At 39.0% G+C, this 19,725-nt stretch overlaps 2 protein-coding genes across 2 annotated transcripts; both read left to right on the top strand.

Annotated features, from left to right (window-relative positions):
- The first annotated feature begins 1,269 nt into the window (after positions 1 to 1,269).
- On the top strand, positions 1,270 to 2,184 carry LOC121800208 (probable membrane-associated kinase regulator 3). Its single transcript, XM_042199794.1, has one exon. It carries the CDS (start codon positions 1,433 to 1,435, stop codon positions 2,084 to 2,086), a length of 654 nt encoding a protein of 217 aa, XP_042055728.1. The 5' UTR covers positions 1,270 to 1,432; the 3' UTR covers positions 2,087 to 2,184.
- An 11,546-nt stretch (positions 2,185 to 13,730) lies between these two features.
- LOC121800381 (thioredoxin-like protein YLS8) lies at positions 13,731 to 18,029 on the top strand. Its single transcript, XM_042199952.1, has 2 exons — positions 13,731 to 13,963; positions 17,502 to 18,029. Exons 1-2 carry the CDS (start codon positions 13,844 to 13,846, stop codon positions 17,808 to 17,810), a joined length of 429 nt encoding a protein of 142 aa, XP_042055886.1. The 5' UTR covers positions 13,731 to 13,843; the 3' UTR covers positions 17,811 to 18,029.
- Positions 18,030 to 19,725: the final 1,696 nt, after the last annotated feature.

The following is a 19,725-nucleotide window of genomic DNA, read 5'->3' as shown; positions in this document are numbered from 1 at the left end:
CGTACTTTTTGAAATTTGAATTCCATATAATAAAATAGAAGTATCGAAACATCAAAACTATGTCGAGGCCAACACTTCCTTGACAATAGAATCATTGAAAACTACTTGCTATATAATAGTAGTATACTATAGTAAGAAGGGATTTGATTAATGTATAAAAGAAGGATCCAATGGGAATGGTGAAACATTCGCAAAAAATTAAAATAAGGTATAAATAGGAATTAGAGATGCATATAAGCATGGTAAACTAAGAAATTTGCCAAAAACACTCGATTTTCAGCGAATTATTCTTGTGTGGAATTTACAGCAATTATGCGTCATTATCATATGTTAATACTCGGACATAGTATATTTCTTGTTACATTTGAAGGCCAATAGAAATGGGCCACATTAGAAAGGAGCTCAGAGTATTCCCTTTTTAAATATGTCAGATGACATGTGAATAATCTGATGTACTACAGTCAGTCACCTATTTTCTTCCTTTTCACTTAAAAATACAATGAGGTTTTTCATTAGTGCAAGAAAACAAAGAAAACCTTCTTCTCATAGATCATTACAAAGACTTTTCAGTGTAGGGAAGTCTTAGTCATTGAGTCATACGTACATGATTATCACAAAACTCCCAAAGATACAAAACAAAAAAGCAATGCATATAGATTATTTAATGTGAACTATGTTAAGACGAGAAATACACTGAACCCAAGGGTAGTTATATTGGAAAATGGATACAATCATATTAAAATGAAGTTTTGAATTTGATCGATCAATTAAAGTAAGGGAAGATGCCCATGTTTTGACCAAAGTCAGCTCTCAGATCTATAACTTATACACAAAAAATAGTTTCGAGGAATGGGAATGGGCAGCTTAATGATAATAGTAGTAAGTATTTTTGTAGCAGACAAGTTGTGTGATGCCGCAGAAGACGACACTGCTATTCAAATTACTTCATAATCCCAAAACCTGTTCAATTTTTGGGTGCTCAATTTGCTGTGCTTGGGAGAAGTCTTTAATACGTGTAATTATTTATCTGGCATTGTGTTTTATCCATTTTTGGAAGTATCTTCATTTGAAATTTGCCACTTGAATACTACTTCCTCCATTCCATATCATCATTTTCTAGCAAAAACCAACATATTTATTCTTTCTTACTTTGTTCTTTCATCATTTTTAAAACTTTTTCATTTCTTATTTTATTCTTCTTTTACTTAACTTACTTAACACAATTCTTGTTAAATCGTGTGCCAAAAAGAAACGTCTCCCCATGGAACGGATAAAGCACTAGAGAATCCAAACAAAACATAACAAAAAAAAAAAGGAAAAAGAATATCTGAGATAGTAAGTTATCAAGAGAGAGTCGTTGGCATCATCCCTCCTTCCTTTAAAGGATGCTGTGTCTTCTCTCTTCCTAGGAGTATCTTTTAGAAAGAGAGAGATGAAGACAGAAGAGAATGAATATGAAGAAGAAGAAGAAGATGACTACATAGACATGGAGCTGAGCTCATCCTCAGACAGCAGAGAATTCGAGTTCCAAATGTCCGGCGCCGCCACCCTCACTCAAACAGCCGACCACCTCTTCCACAAAGGCAGACTCCTCCCCCTCTACCTCCTCCCCTCCACCACCGCCAACGCCGCCGCCGACATCTCCCCATCAGAATCGCGCCGAGCGAGCTGCGACCTCAGCTCCGACGACTTCTTCTTCGAATGGTCAAGCGACCTCATCAGCCACCGCCACCACCCCACCAAAATCCCGTGGCCCAAGAAGCTCAAGCACTCCCTCAAAGCCTACCTCAAATCACTCTTCATCAAATACGCCAAATCCCAAGAAATCAATGCCAAGAGAAACCCCACTGCAATCGACGACGATACGGCGCAGCAGAGGAGGTCGTTTTCGAGCGCAATCAAGCGGCATTCACCGACAAAGTGCCTGTCGTCGTCTTCCTCGAATTCATCATCAGCCGCCTCATCTTTCTCGCTCAACTCCAACGGCTTGCACGACCAGCTGCAGAGGAGCAGCAGCGCCACCGACACCGAGGCTTCCATTGAAGCCGCCATAGCTTATTGCAAGAAATCTCAACAGATTTCTTAACTCTTGCAATTGCAATTTCCAGATTATATATCTATATATATATATATGCTCTATGAAATACTCCCTCCGTCCCCTCCTAATAGGAGTCGCTCTTTGACCGGGCACGAGTTTTAAGAAATGTAGAGAAAAATTGGTTGAAAAAATTAGTGGAATGTGAGACCCACATTTTTATATTGATTTTATAATAAAATGTGAGTGGAGTGAGTTAGTGGAATGTGGGGCCTACTACCATTTATGGTAAAAATGAAGAGTGACTCTTAATGGGGGACGGCCAAAATGGAAATTAGCGACTCTTATTCGGGGACGGAGGGAGTAGTTTAGACCACGATTTTTGAATTTTACTGTACATACCTTCTACTACTATATTTTGTGTGATTATTAGAGCATCCACCTCCGCGCTCTTGCCAACGAGCATGGATGTGGGCTCGGTCCCACTTTTACTCCCTGCTTTTAGGCAAGAGCACAATGACCCGTATTGCCCTTCGGGGGATTCTTGGTCGTCGATCGGGTAAGGTCGGTAGCCACCCGGAACTTGCGAACCTTGGGTTTGAGGAGGGGCCGAATATTCCGATTCCGGGCTAGGAAATGGTTGTGAACAGAACCAATCGGGGTTCCAATCGTGGGAGCCGGAGGGGTAATCGGCGGAGCCGGACATTTTTTTGTTGTGAGTGAAAGAAAGATTGAGAATTGTAAGAATAGAAATGAGAGAATTTAGATGAGAATTGTGTAGTGTGCTGTGAATTTTTTAGTGTGGAAGTGAGAGTATTTATAGATGAAAATGTGTATTTTTGGGGAAAAAAATTGAAAAATAAATTAAAATTGGGTAGAAAACGGATATAATTTTTTGGAAAGCGGGAAAATATTTTTTTATTTTTAATCAGATTTTTTAATTAAAATCCGAATTTAAAAAAAACAACAAATTGCCAACGGCATTGCTGTTGGCCAATCACAGGCTGACACGTAGGCTGCTCGCTGGCACGGACGTGCTCGATGCATCGAGCAGCGCCGTGCCAGCGGCAAGAGCGCATCAGCGAGCAGCGGTTGCCGCACCGCTGGCACGGACGGACAGACGACGGATTTCAACCGTTGTGGATGCTCTTATGGTTATATTAATAAAATTTCTTAATAAACTACCATCCAATTTTCAATTTATTGTTACCCACCCAGCCAATTTGAGCTTCAGCAACAGCAACAGGAGGCACAGTCCCATCATGTCGGGACGGGACAATGAAATGGCGTGCCAAGGCAAACCATTTCTCGTCCGTTCCACCAAGCCCATGTGCAACACATGCAATCGTCTCAGTTAATCGCATGGCGCGTTGGTCGTATTTTGGTAGTTATAATTTATTTTTCTTTTTTTGAAAATCAAAATATTAAATTTTCTTCAACTTTTTTCTACATTTTTTGGACCATTTCAAAACGTAATAGGAGTACTATTACCAGGTTTTTGTTTACTCCTAAAAAAGTTTCCTTTTTCAAGGTTGCTTCTCACTTTTGTTTCCAACTGTCATGTTATTTTCAATGTACTGTATTTCTACTTTTCTCTAAATTGATATAGTTACTGCAAGCATTTACAACCCAAACGATATACCACACTAAAAACAATGAATCATTTAGAATGCCCACTGGGCTACTCTAGAGTATGCCTACGCATCTCCTCAATCCTTCATCGACTTGTCGTGTGCAACACCTAATTTTCCGATAAAATGGTGATTTTCACATTCATCGCAGAGAAAACTAGGCAGATTTTTGAATTTGATGGGAATACAAGTAAAGATCCTCAGTAACAAACAAAAAACAGAGACTTTATGCGAGAAAACCGTCAATAGGTACAATGAGATGCGCCTAGAAGGCATCCTACATTGCACATAAAATGCTTCGACCCCAATTTGATAGATTAAAATCCAGAAATTCAAAAAATGATGCGCCTCTACAACAATTTGAAGTTAGAATGGAGGAATGATGCTAGAGAGGCGAATATTCTTTGAGATGAGAACACCTGTTAAACCGAGAACAATAAAGGTCTGTTCTATACGGTGTTCTATACATAAGTAGAATTAATTTGGAATTAGATTTCTATGGAATTGAATTTGAAGGATTCCAAATTCTTTGTTCATTAAACAAAGGAATTGAGTTATAATTTAAAGTGTGTGCGCGCGCATGTGTGACGCGTGCGTGCGTGCAGTGTGTAGTGTGCGTGAAGGTGTTTGTGTGTAGTGACTAGTGTGTGTACAGTTGGTGTATAGTGTATGTAGTGTGTAAAAACGTCCAATTTTATAACTATTTGAAATTCTAATAGTCTACTTTTGTTATGAAATTTAAATTGTGTACTTGGGAGAAATTGGAATTTGACCTTTCAATTCCAAATATAATGATACAAAATCTATTAGGGTGCGTTCAGTACCATGGAATTCAACCCTCGGAATTGGAATTGGAGCCTCCAATTCCAATTTCATTGTTCGGTAATACAAAAATATGTGAATTTGGAATTGAATTTCAATTCCTCCAATTCCAATTCCACAATTCTAATTCCATGTTTTAAAAAAAGAATTCGAAATCAATTCCTTATGAAAGCGGTTCAGAATTGAAAAAGGCACGGATCCTTTCCGGGTCAAAACTAAATGGGTCATATAAAAGGTAAAATATTTTATGCGTTTCCTTTTCTCCTTCTCCCTCTTCGCGTACCCTAGCTTTCTCTCTTGACTCAACTTATTTTAACACAAGAAATACCCGCAAGTATACGGGGCTAGTGTAGCAATTAGCAAGCAAGAGTATCGTATCCCACAGAGACAAGATTGTATCAGCTCAAGTACCACAAACAAACGTTGACTACTATCTAGACAATCGAATAGGAATTGGTTTTGTTCTAACACTACTAAAACCATATAACAAGTAAAAGTAAACAAAAGTACAAAAAAGAATTAAACAAAAGGAAAAGTATCACAAGGAGAAAAGTAGAGCTTTGGATCCAACTACAATGGAGATGTTGTGCAATTACTTCAACAACTTCGATTACCCATTTTATGTCTCTAGGATTACTAGGAAAGTCACTAGTCTAGGTTGAGCCCCCTCTCGAGTGTGCTCACCCCATTGATTAACCCTTAATATTGAAGTCTCCTTCTAATATGTTTAGATTAACTCCAAGGACAAAAGACTCAAGCCCTCACAAAGGATCCTCTCTCTCGAGTGTAGATTATCAATGTGATATTCACTCTTTTATCATCCCTAGTTAGGTATCACTCGATTACTATTATCTAGGTCAACAAACCCAATTGATAGCTAAACAATTGAATTGTGTCACGACCACATCTCCCTAGTCAAAGAAAGTGTAGTTATTTCGCGACTAAACATACTGAACTGTCTTAACTCATCATAAAAGTTACTTAATTCAAGAAAAACATTGTCTGAATGTTATAAAGATAACAAAATACTGAATCAGAGTGAATTCTGGGACATTGTCTATACTAAAACAAGTCTAAGTCTGCGCAACGGAAGAGTTCCAAGACAAGTATAATATGTATGAAGACATACTACACCAGCTATCCTTCTACTTATTTAGCCTTCTGTCCCAACACCTCCTCTGCCTCGATCGATCAACCTGCACATTAAGGAAAACAATATGCAGGGCTGAGTACTTGATATACTCAGTGGCTTATGCCGAAAATTGTTTTCTTTTAATTGTCAGCCAAGCTGAGTGAACGCGGGGTTTTTCTGAAAACAAGTCCCGGTCACTAAAATCTGTTATTTCTTTCTGAAATAGACTGCAGTCTTTTAAACTTCTGATGATATGCCATATCAGCTGTGTGAATCGGGAATGTGGCCACATTCCACGACCACTGGGCCGGCCAACCTGGCGCTAGCTCACGACCCCTAGACCGGCCAACCTGGCGCTAGCTCACGGTCCGTACGTGTACACTAGTCCGAGTAGGATTTACTGACCTACTGGACCCGAATTCGATTTAACAGATAGGCAATCACAAAATAAAACATGGCATGACAACTCACTGAAAATATTCGTGCTTTTTCATATAAAGAGCCCACAAATAATGTAGGATAGAAAAGCCCACCTCGTTTGCTTAACTCTTTCAAACGGGTACTGTCTGACTTTGAGATTTACTCGTCGAGCGACGACGTCCCTTTTCAAAAAATAAAGTACTTAAATTAGGCTTTAAGTAATTATTGATCTTGCATGAATGCATGCCTAAGCGTGCTCTTTTATTTTTAATTTATGCCTTCTAAAAATTTAGAAGTCTTAAATCTTTAATTAAATCTGCGATTTAATTTATTCTGAAACTGGCCGATCTGTTCGGGTATAATATATATATTCCCGGATTATCTTAAGTATTTTTAAAATACTTTCTGTGACTATTAAAGTCCGCTTAATTATTTATTGGCTTTTATTTCACTCACGGCTTATAAGTTCTTTTCTTCCGTGGCTTAAGGAATTAATTCCATTAACTCTTGGAAATAATCTAAGATAATGGTTCTAACCAAATTAAGCTTTGTGGTCCAAACTAATTAAAGAGGGGCAGTGGCCCATTTTAATTTCTGTTGAATCTGGCCCAAGATGTTTATTCGTTAAGAAATTCGGTCCAGCTTAACTAATTGGCCCAAGTGATGAATAGTGGAAAAGGCCCAATTACTTCCTTCACCCCATCGCTGGCCTCTCTCTTTCTCCCCCAAATTTCAAAACATCTCAAATCCCTAACCTCCCAACTCGAAGAATCAGCGACGCTCCCCTCCTCTTCACGCCGATCTGCCTCCGTCGCGGGGTCAACCACCGGCATTCTATCGTCCCGTCGCGCTCTCCCCCGTCGACGTCTCCTCTCGGCTGGAGCTCCGTCATCGAGCTGGAACTCGGCCGCTGTTTGGCGTGATTCGAGGTGCGGCTCCGGCAGTAGCGGTGCCTCACGAGGCTTCCGCAGTCGCCGCTGAGTCGCTGCTTGTTTGACAAGCTCGGCGTCGCCGCCTCCCCTTTCGACGACCAGCGCCGTTGTTGTCCAAGGCCTGAGAGTGACTGTCGCTGCTTGTTCGTGGTGGAGACGCTGGTCACGCCGTTCGTCGTTGCTTCTCGTCGGGTCGCTGCCTCTCAACGCCATCGGAGTAGGCAAGAGGAATGTCACCGTCGAGCCTGGCCGCGGTTGACCGTGCTGCGATCGTCGTGCTTCTCGTCACGGCGTCTGACCACACCGTCTTCTTCCGGACCAGCGGCTCGCTCCAGCTGCCTTATCGCAGCTCAGTTCTCGTCGTCCCTCAAGCCCACCCGAAGCTAAGTCCCCTACTCACCTATTACTTGATTTCTTTGCGAAACTTGATTGCGGAGCAACTGTTTTGTTGTCCTAGGTTCTAAATCCTCAGTTTCACTTACTGGTCTGATAAGGTGTGGGATTCTAAAGCATGCTCCTATGTTCTTGAGCTTCTGTGCTCTTAGGTTCTCATGCTTTAGCTATTTGTGTGCTACATGATGCAACTGAGTTGTTGGGAGATTACCTGCTGTGTGTTGATTTTGGCTGCTATCTGTAACTCGGCTCTTGGTCTCCCTTACTTCCACCCGTTGCGTCGGCCACTCCCTCTCTTGGCTCACTGCATTGATTGTTTGTGGTGTTGGTGAGGGTGGAGGAGGCTGAGTGCTTATCTCTTATATAGAGGGGAGGTGTAACTGAAAGCCTGCAAGGCTGTGGTGTGTGCAGTTACTGGCCTTTAGGCTGCACAAAGCAGCTGATCTATTTGTGGCATTGCAGTGCAAGTACTCTGGCCCTCCAGTTCTTTTCATAACCGATTTTAGTGGCTTATGGGGCGTACTCGTGGACTTGCTGTGGCTACTGCACTCTATAGCCCCTTTAACTGCATTTTGGTTGTTTGTGGAGAGTACTCTGATTCATTCATGAATTTTGTCTCCTTGTGCAGGTGCACTAAAAAGGCTGAGATTTGCTATGGATATTCTTGACAATGGCTGGTTGAAAAAGGAGGGTACAAGCTGGTTTAACACAGCCTTTCTGAGCCCCTGCAGCTGCTGGAGGAGGGTGCCGGCTGGGCTTGCTCCCTTTAGCCTAAGCACTTCCTCATTTCTGGAAAGGTAGTATTATCCTTCCCTTTTCATACTTCTTTTAGTTGTCTCTATATCATGCAACTAATACTCGTTCTTGTACGCTTTGGCAGGTGTTGCGGCTGGCCAACGAGGCTGTCTTCCCTCGTGGTCTCGCCCTCCCGGCTCGTTCGAAAATCTGGGGCCGAGATGGCCCGGTGACGAAGGCCAAAGTAGCCCTTAGGGATTTCTAAATGTTATAGTCTAGCTCGACTTTTATTTTCGTCGTCAAAGATTGTAATTTAGTTTGAGATTCTGAAAAAAAATATTGTAACTGTACCCTTTTTCAAGAAATAAAAATACTCATTCATACTTTAATAAAAGTTCTAGTATTTTATTTCGTAACTCCCGAGAAATCTAAGTCTCGGCTATTACATTCTACCCCCCTTAACAAAAATTTCGTCCCGAAATTTCGTCTCGGTTAGGTAAAAAGCTGTGGGTACTTCTCTTTCATCTGGTCCTCGAGCTCCCACGTCGCCTCCTCGCGGCCGTGATGCTTCCATAGGACTTTCACTGTTACAATATTTTTATTTCTCAACTCTTTAACTTTTCTGTCCAGAATTACTTCTGGCTTTTCTTCATAGCTCAAATCTGGTTCTAACACCATTTCTTCTTGGTGCACTATGTGTTTGGGGTCAAACACATACTTTCTCAACTGTGATACATGAAACACATTGTGAACATTCCCGAAGCTTGGCGGGAGCGCTAATCTGTACGCCACAGGGCCGACTATTTCTTGGATCTCGTAAGGTCCGATAAAACGCGGTTTCAGCTCGCCCTTGACGCCGAATCTGGTTATCCCTTTCGATGGGGATACTTTCAGAAAGACCTTGTCTCCTGCTTTGAACTGTAAATCCGTTCTGCGAGCATCTGCATAGGATTTCTGTCTATCTTGAGCTTCTTTGATTCTCCCTCGGATTTGTCGGACAATTTCTATCATCTCCTCTACCGAGTCTGGTCCGAGAATCCTTCTCTCACCAACTTTATCCCAGTAAAGTGGTGATCTACACTTTCTCCCATATAGTGCCTCATATGGGGCCATATCAATAGTTGCCTGGTGACTGTTGTTGTAGGCGAACTCTATAAGTGGAAGTACTGACTCCCAGCTTACTCCACGGTCGAGCACTACGGCTCTTAACATATCTTCTAATGTCTGAATCGTCCTTTCGGACTGTCCGTCTGTCTGTGGATGGAATGCTGTGCTGAAATTCAGCTGAGTGCCTAACTCTCGCTGTAGGCTTATCCAAAATGTAGAAGTAAATTTTGAATCTCGATCTGAGGTGATCGTAACTCCCGAGAAATCTAAGTCTCGGCTATTACAAATTGAAAAAGCACAAGAGTGAACAAAGAAATCACAAGAGCTAAGCAATCTAAAGAAGTCCTTGAATTAACACAAACATCCATTGTAGTTTTCACCAAAGCTCCACAATAAATTTAGCTACTCATGTTCTTCATGAAAACCAAAACAAAGGATTCAATGGAATGAAAACTTCAATCTCTCGATTCTATGGAATGGAAACTTCAATCTCTCGATTTGTAGTCTTCAATCTTCAAATCTCTCTTCAAAGTGTTCTTGGGAATGTTTGAGAGTGTGGTGAGCGGTAGGTAGAGAATACATTGAACCCTAGCCTTTTTCTTTTTAATCCCATCAAAAATCACGTTTTTGGCAAAAGAATCCGCCAAAACAACATACCCGGCCGGCTGGTCATTTTCGACCCCATTCTGATCCTCAAAAGCTGAATCTGCGACACCCGGCCGGGTGGATTTACGGGGTAATAATTCACTCGGCAGCGTGTAATTTTCTGGACAACGCAATGTTCTTATAACGAGCATAACTTCTTCTACCGAACTCTGATTGAGGCGTGTGAGATACCCACGTGAAGCTCTTTCAAAGACGAAGAGATTGATATGCATTATAGGCTGATTGTACTTCAAAATCTCCACTGAAATTGTCTCAAACCAAGGCTGTTGCACATCCACATATTTTGTACCTTTTTTCTACACATTCTTAACAAAATGGTCAACATACCAATATAATAGAGAAGTAGATATAAACACGTCTAATAATAGACGGAATATGATCAAATTCATATAAAACCATTCTCTAAAACCATGTAAAATTCAAGTACGTCATCTCTGCAGATGCATAGCTCTCTCTCTCAAAATCTGTCGTGCGCTTCATCTCTACGATTAATTGATGGATAATCAAGTATGATCCAAACATTTGACTATCAGTTGGATCTGTTGTGTCACCGCTGTCAGTTTTCCTTTGCTCATCTTGCAATTCTCGCTTTATTTCAGATTTATTTGCTGTTTTTGTATTTTGTAGTGAAGAGAGTTTATTTGAATGAAAAGAGTTCAACATTCTTTACGATTATGTATGTGAATTGCCAAAGGGTTTGAATCATCTTAATCCACCCTTTATCTTTGATTAAAAGTCCTCAGCCTCAAAATTATTTTTTTGGCGTTCTGTACTCTTTCAATCCAACAAATAAATTATAAAAATATTAAAATCAGCCAACTAAAATATTAAAAATAGTTATTTTAAAATTTTAGAATTGTCATTTGCATTCTAATTCAATTTCAAATCTTTCAAATTTTGAGTTACCAAACAAATGATTTGGAATTATGATACAATTCCATATCAATTCCATAGTTATACCAAACAAAGGATTTGGAATTGAATTCTAATTCAATTCCATAGAATTTCAATTCCAATTCCGGGTACCGAACGGACCCTTAGGGTGTGTTTGGAACATGGAATTGGAGCTATGGAATTAGAATTGGAGGCTCCAATTCCAATTCTATTGTTTGGTATCACAAAAATGTATAGAATTGGAATTGAATTATAATTCCAAAATTTTCAATTCCATATCAAAAGTAGAAAATTGGAATTCCAAATAGTCATTAGGTTCACTAACCACTATACACATTTCACACACACTACACACACACTACACACACACACTTCACACGTTTCACACACTACATGCACTTCACACACTACACAAATTTCACACACTACACACACCTCACACACACACTACACAAATTTCACACATTTTCCGCACTACACAAATTTCACACACTTCACACACTACACACATTATACAAATTTAACACACTACACACACTACACACATTTCACACGCTACATAAATTTCACACATTTCACACTATTCACACACTACACAAAATACACACGCTACATACACTATACACAAAATACACACACGACACAAATTTTACATAAAATACACACACTACATACTATACCCAAAATACATACACTATTCACAAACTAAAATTTTAATTTGGTTCAGTTTAAACTTTTGGAAAATTTTAGTTTTTTGATTCAGATCCAAAAAAAATCTAAAAGTGAAAAAAAAATCCAAAAATCGGATGCTTGAAATGTGTAAAATGTGTGTAAAGTGTTAAGTGTGTGAAATTTGTGTAGTGTGTGTAGTGTGTGAAATTGTGTACTGTGTGAAATGTGTGTAGTGTGTGAAATGTGTGAAATTTGTGTAGTGTGTGAAATGTGCGAAATTTGTGTAGTGTGTGTAGTGTGTTCAATGTGTGTAGTGTGTGAAATTTGTGTAGTGTGTGAATTGTGTGTAGTGTGTGAAATGTGTGAAATTTGTGTATTGTGTGAACTTTATGCAGTGTGTGTAGTGTGTGAAATGTGTATAGTGTGTGTAGTGTGTGCGGTGTGTGTGAAGTGTGTGTATGTGTGTATAGTATGTGTATTTTGTGTGAAGTGTGTGTATGTGTGTATAGTATGTGCATTTTGTGTGAAGTGTGTGTGAAGTGTGTGTGAGTGTGTATTTTATGTATAGTGTGTGTACAATGTGTGTGCAAATTATTCAAATTTAATTTCATATCAATTACTTCATTTTACCAAACATAGGATTTTGAATTGAATTAGAATTCAATTTCTTCCAATTCAATTCCATAGAATTACAATTTCAATTCCAATTCAATTCCAATTCCAATTCCGTATACCAAACGGAGCCTTAGATTTGGAATTGAAAGGTGCAATTCCAATTCCGCAAATCCAATTCCATGTCTTTCAAAAATTAGGCATATGTTACATCTCCTATAAGATATTGTAACAAAAAGTGAAAATATAAAACCCTGGGATAACCTTTAAGTGGAGGTGGTTGTTTCTGCGAGTTACCCAGAGATCACCTTTTCCTCAAAGGAAAAAAAGTGATTGTTTTTTTTCCTTTTTCAGGGAATCTTCTCATCACTTGGAAATGCAGCACCTTTTTTATTTGACAAGGTATTATGTTGCTACTCAGAAAAGTTTTTCATATTTCTGTGTTCCATCTCTATCTCTGACTCACAGAATTATTTACATTTTCTGGTTTTAAAATCTTTAATTAATATATTAATCTGCAGCAATTTAGAAAGCTAAGTAATGAAAAGTAAACAAGGCACATGCATCCAAAAAAACTACAGTCCACTTAGTTTAATGGATAATTTCCATTTTCAGGGAAAATACAAAGAACCTATCTATCTCCATTTATGCAAAATTCTCTTAATCTATCGTCGCAGTGACGCCTACACAGTATAAATATCACAAACAGACAAACGAAGCAAAACTCTAAAGTTGCAGATTCACACACCTCCTAAATGCATGCATAATTCACAGTCACACAAGACTAAGGAAAAGTTCAACATTCATAGTGTTGGGTACAAACTCATTCCACATCGGATGAGTGAGAAAAGTTGGAAGTAGTATATTAAGTGTTTTCCAACTCTAATTAGTTCAAGGTGTTTTGGGGTAGCCCAAAAATAAATCCGTTTTTGTTGTGGCGTTTTTGGATTGATGCCTTTTCTTTTCTGGCTTGTGTTGAAACGAACATCATGGTCCATATATGAAAGCGATTACTCATTTTGTAATCCAGCAAAAACAGAAAGGCACCCGTTTATTGAGACTAATTACTTTATTAATTACTTACTCCATCCGTTCCATTAAAGATGACTCACTTTCCTTTTTAATTTGCCCCAATCAAGATGATTCATTACTTAAAATGGAAACACTTTTATCTTTACTTTATTCCCTCCCTCTTACTTTACTCTCTCTACTTAACACACAAAATAAAAGTGCATAAAATCCCGTGCCGCCCAAGGAAGGGGTCATCTTTCTTGGGACGGAGGGAGTACTAATTAATCGTGCATGTACCATACTAGCTACTCGTTGATGTGATATACTACTATAGTAGTTTAGGTCTTAGATTAAACCATCATATAACTGATTAGTGTTCATTTGGAAAAATAAAACAGTCAAGTTTGATCCTATATATATCATGTTTATAGAGAAGCTTAAATAGGGCAGTGTTTAACCGTTGTTGTATGATGATCTAATCAACTTGAAACAATTAGTATCAAAATAGTTATATTACTCTGAATTGGGCTTTCGGCATTATAACTTAAGTAGGCTGAGGTGATATATCCTTACCTAATTTTATTTTCGCAGTTAACTGCCCTTTACTATAAACACAACCTCTATTGAATAGTACTTCAAGCCCAATATACTAATAAAAAGGATTTGCCTTTTCAAAATTCTATTACTGCTACAATTATACACAGACAATATCCCCAATTGCAAAGCTTCAGCTCAGCCTACAATCTAACCGATTTCGCTAGAAAATCGATAGCTTTATACGATGTCGTATTTGCTGCCTCACCTTCACTCCGGCTGGGCCGTCGATCAGGCTATCCTGGCGGAGGAGGAGCGCCTCGTTCTCATCCGCTTCGGCCACGATTGGGACGAGACCTGCATGCAGGTAATCCCTTGCCCCTAAATTTAGTGATTTTGCGATTTTTTTTTAGTTTTATTAAGGATTGTTCTTTTTAATTGGAGCCATTGGAAGGTTTAATTTGTGATCAATGTGTATTTCAGCATGTTTTAGCTGCAAATTTGTGTCACCTAGGGTTCGTTCAGGTTGATTGCTTTGGTCAAATTGTAGGATTTCGATTTTCAAGTTGACGAGTTTTTACACTGTTTGCACGTCTTAATTTTCTGTGAACATGTGATTGTGGCGGGCTGGCGGCGGTGGCTTCGGTTATTGGTACACCCTCAAAAACTGATACAGGGAGGAGAGGAGCTTAGAGCGCGTGTTATAGTTCATTCAGCTTGATTGATTTTTAACATTGTAGAATTTCTGTTTCAATTGATTAAGGGTCCGCTCGGCACACAGAATAGGAATAGGAATAGGAATAGGAATAGGAATAGGAATAGGAATAGGAATTGGAATTGGAATTATACGGAGGTGAATTTAAAAGAATTGAATTATAATTCAATTCCAAACCCTTTGTTTGGTAAAAATGATAGGAAATTGAATTTATAGAAGTGATGCACACACACTCACACGAGTGTGTAGTATGTGTAGTGTGTGTGTGATTGTGTGTCTATGTGTGTGTTTAAGTGTGTGTCTGTGTTACTGAATATGTGAATGTGTGTGTGTGTGTTTGTATATGTGAATGTGTGTGAATATATGTATGTGTGTGACTGTGTGTGTTTGTGTGTAACTATGTGCGTTGTGTGTGCTCTGTTTAAGTAGTGTGTGTGCAAGTGTCATTTTTTAACTATTTGAATTTCAATTTTCTACTTTTTGATATGGAATACAAATTGTGGAATTGAAAGGAATTGGAACTGTAATTGTAATTGAAATTCATTTCCAAATCCAGATATTTTGCGGTACCAAACATCGGATTTGGAATTGAATGCTCCAAATCCAATTCCATAGCCTCAATTCCGTGGTACCGAATGGAGCCTAAGGCAGTGTTGTGAAAATCGCGCTTGGGGCACGCTTGGGGCGTGGGGCGGTCAGGGCGCGGCTGTAGTCGCCCCAGCCACCCTGGGCCGAACGATATTCATGGGGCGGGCTGGGGCGCGACTGGGGCGGGCTGGGGCGAGCCGGGGCGGTTGGGGCGGCTGAGGCGACGGTGGAGCGACGGTGGAGCGACGAAATTTCTGTGTAAAGAGAGAGGAAGAGAGAGGAAGTTGATCCTTTCTTTTTATTAATATTTTAATACAATGAAACTTCATTTGATAAAACCTAGTCACACGCCATCGCCTCTTTTTACCACCACTCGTTCAGCTTTTACTTTTCCACTATTCTATAATATTAATTTATTATTACTACCAACTTTTCAACTTTCCTCAAAATAAATTAATTATAAAATTCATTTTAATTATCAAAACAACTAAATAGACTATAATTCCTTTAATAATTATTTTTTAGCCAATATAAACATTGAAATTTAATTTTTTTCTTCCTATTATGTAAGTATAATTATTTATATATTAGTGAATTATATTTAATCATTATTATTACTAATATATAAATAATAAATAATTTTGCGCCCCGATTCGTGGGTCCCTCGCCCCAGCGCCCCATCGCCCCGCGACCCGAGGTCCAGCCTCAGCGCCCCGGACCGACCCGCGACCCTAACAACACTGGCCTAAGGGTATGTTATTGGCTGCACGGATTGATTTGTTGTAAATATGGGGTGTTGGATTTGATTATTAAGTACTCCTACACACCCTCAATAATCAATACGGGTACCATGTGGATTAGAGCATCCACAACCGTGCTCTTGCCAACTAGCACGGTTGTGGACCCGACCCCACTTTTTCTGCCTGCTCTTAGGCAAGAGCACAACACCCACCGCCGTGCTCTTCCGCAAGGACGAGCACAAGAGCCCACCATTCTATTATTCAATTTGAATAAAAACATTTCCACAAAATTAAAATGCATTAAAAATATCCGGAATAATATTATAAATAAGATAAAAATTACATAATTAAAATCCTAAAAAATAAAAATTACATAATTAAAATCCTAAAATTTAAAAAGTACGTAATTAAAATTCAAAAAATTAAAAATTACATAATTAAATTCATTAGTGACCGAATTTCTTCCAAATGGATGATGAATGTGTGTATTTAAAGATGGTTTTGGGATAAAATTTTTAAAAAAAAATTTCAAAAAAAATGGTAATAAAACAGCTATATTTTTGAGAATCCGAAAATATATTTTATAAATTTTTTGGTATTATTTTTTATTTTTTTTAAAAAAAGAAAAAAAGAAAATGCTTACGGCCAATAGAAACACGCCACGTCGCCCTGCTCGCTGGCACTAAGAGCACGTCCGTGCCAGCAGCAAGAGCGCAGCGGCGGACAAGCGTGTCCTTGCCAGCTCCAAGGACAGACGGAGAGCTTGTGCTCACCGTTGCAGATGCTCTTATATTTATAATTTATGGAGGTTTGTAGCTATTGACCAGATGAATGGCCTATCGTTTAAATTCCCTAGTATGATCTTCGTTTGTCTGACCGATAACCATAGACCTTTATCTTACAAGTGAAGTTGGGTAGGTAATTTAAATTAGCACTTGGTCTGTTATCCATGGTATGTGTTGTTTTTGAATTACTTGAATATATTACATAGCTTTAATTTCCAAAATATTCTGCGTATGAGGATTAGAGTTACTATGGAATTGTGGATCACTTTTTAATCATTATCATTATCAACCATTAATCCTACTTGGGAGATCAGCTACATGATATATTTGCTCCAAGTTACTTGATCTTCTACATACTATCACCAAAGATCTAGAATGTATTCTTAAACCTTCTTTATCCAAGTTCTCGATGGCCTACCATCCGTTTATGCTTGCCATTGGCCTAGCATTTGGATATTGCCATTTTCTAGTCTTGTTTATGAGCTAGTATTCTCCCCTCTTACAAAATACTCCCTCCGTCCCCAAAGAATATGCACTTTGGGTCCGGCATGGGTTTTAATGCAAAATTGATAAGTAAGAGAGAGTTAGAGAGAAAAAGTAATTAAAGTATTGTTAGTGGAGAATGAGTCTCACCTCAATAGAGAGAAAAGAGTTTCCAAAATTAGAAAGTGCATATTCTTGTGGGACGGACTAAAAAGGAAAGAATGCATATTCTTGTGGGACGGAGGGAATATTACTGTAACTTATATGACCCAGATATTCCTAGTATCTTATATGAAGTCCCATCGTCTCACACATACGCACAGAGACATGAGCTAATTGGCTTTATTTGACTGCTGAATGAAGGTTTGCATTAGCTATTTCTGTGTTTAACAGCTTCCCATCCCTTATTCACAGTGTCCTGCATCTTTATAATTTGGCTCATCCTTTTCTTAGGTCTTGCTGTGTAGGTATCAAGAATCCGTTATTGTCAATTTCTTTCTCCCGTGATAACTTGCCTTGTAATTGTAAATCGCTTTTTTCCATTTGCCAGCAATGTGATAATGGAGGGTTGTTTATGTTGTCCCTAATCTTCAGATGGATGAGGTGCTGGCGTCAGTTGCCGAAACACTAAAGAATTTTGCTGTCATATACCTGGTGGATATCACAGAGGTCCCTGATTTCAACACAATGTACGAGCTGTATGACCCCTCCACCATCATGTTCTTCTTCAGGAACAAGCACATTATGATTGATCTTGGCACTGGAAACAACAACAAGATCAACTGGGCCATGAAGGATAAGCAAGAGTTCATTGACATCGTTGAGACTGTCTACCGTGGCGCCAGGAAGGGGCGTGGTCTGGTCATCGCCCCTAAGGATTATTCCACCAAATATCGTTATTGAAAATATCATGCTATCCTCTGTTATTGTACATTTGACTTGCAAATGAAGGTTTGCAGACTCACACCCTTCTAGTTGTTCTAAGAGTCCGTGTATTCTGCTGCGATGTGATTAGCCATGATAAACATAAATACTGTTGCTGCTCTTTTTTCGTTGGTGGAACTTCATTTGGGATTTGATCTAAGATGTGCCACCTTAATATATAATTGGGTTTTGTTGCAACTTATAAGTCCTATAATCACATACAGATCGTTTACATGCGTCTCAATTGGTAAGACGTGCAGTGCACTGAGGTTGAAACTGATGGGTCCACTGGTTCACTTTTCTTCTCCTACATTTTCGTTTTTCATTTTTCATTTTTCATTTTTCATTTTTCATTTTTCATTTTTCATTTTTCATTTTTCATTTTTTTACCTACGGACTATTATTTAGTTGAACAAGTATCCATCCCCATGCGATAGCACGGCTCAATCAATTACTAGTAAATTAATATAAAAAATGATATTATAACGTATTTTAAATACTTTCTCCGTCCATGAAAATACAGCATATTTATCATTTTTTATTGTCCACGAAAAATAGATCACATATAAAAAAGAAAAATTTTCAACAACTTTTCTCTTATTTTTTCTCCTCTCTCTTACTAATAATATGGACTCCACATTCCACTGACACAACTTCTCTCTTACTTTTTTCCTTCTCTCTTACTAATAATATGGATTCCACATTCCACTAACACTACTTCTCTCTTACTTTTTTTTTTCTTTTCTCTTACTTTATCAATTCCATATTAAAACCCGTGTCGTTAACAATGTGTTATATCTTTCATGGACGTAGGGAGTAAAAAATAGATAGTATATAATATATTTTTCAAACAACTAAAACATAGCATTAAATAATTTTATAATTAAAACACAACAAGAGCACGGATGAGTGCCCGGACCCACTTTTTCTGCCTGCTCTTAGGCAAGAGCACAACACCCACATCTGTGCTCTTCTTCAAGGACGAGCACAAGGGTCTCACCATTCCATTATTCAATTTAGATAAAAACATTTCCACAAAATTAAAATACATTAAAAATACTCGGAATAATATTACAAAATACATTAAAAATTAAAAATTACATAATTAAAATCCTAAAAAATAAAAATTACATAATTAAAATCATAAAAAATAAAAATTACATAATTAAACTCCTAATTAATAAAAAATACATAATTCAACTCCTAAAATAAAAAAACCACTACTCGTGGCCGAATTTCGCCCAAATGTGTTTGATTAGGTCTTCTTGTAGCTCAACGTGGGTTCGGGTATCGCGCATTGTGTGCCTTGTTTCAATCCTCTCACCACCGTCGTATGCACACCTCGGCATGGGGGAAACCTCGCGCTTGAGCTTCCGGCTTCATCCTCGTCGTAAAAGCTAGCCGCCCTCGGTCCTTCGTCGGCTATAACCATGCTGTGTAAGATAATACACGTGTACATGATGTCGGCGATATTTTTCACGTACCATAGCCGAGACGGGGCCTTCACAATGTTGAATCGGGCTTGAAGGACCCCAAAGGCTCTTTCGACGTCTTTCCGCACGGACTCTTGACGCTGCGCAAAAAGAACCCGTCTCGGGTCTTGCGGGTTGCTGAGCGTCTTCACGAAAGTCGACCACCTTGGATAGATACCATCGGCGAGATAGTAACCCATGTGGTATATATTTCCGTTGACGGTGAAGTCGATCGCCGGTGCTACACCGTTCAACACATCATTGAAGAGGGGTGAAAAATAGAGCACGTTCAAGTCGTTGTTGGATCCGGCAACACCGAAATATGCATGCCAAATCCATAGGCGGTAGTCGGCGACCGCTTCAAGGATAAGTGTTGGGCCGCCGCCTTTGTGGCCGCTTAAGTGTTACCCCCTCCAAGCAGT

This window comes from Salvia splendens, chromosome 4 (genome assembly GCF_004379255.2).
Source record: "Salvia splendens isolate huo1 chromosome 4, SspV2, whole genome shotgun sequence".
NCBI classification, from domain to species: Eukaryota; Viridiplantae; Streptophyta; class Magnoliopsida; order Lamiales; family Lamiaceae; genus Salvia; species Salvia splendens.
This window is presented reverse-complemented; position numbering and strand designations above follow the sequence as displayed.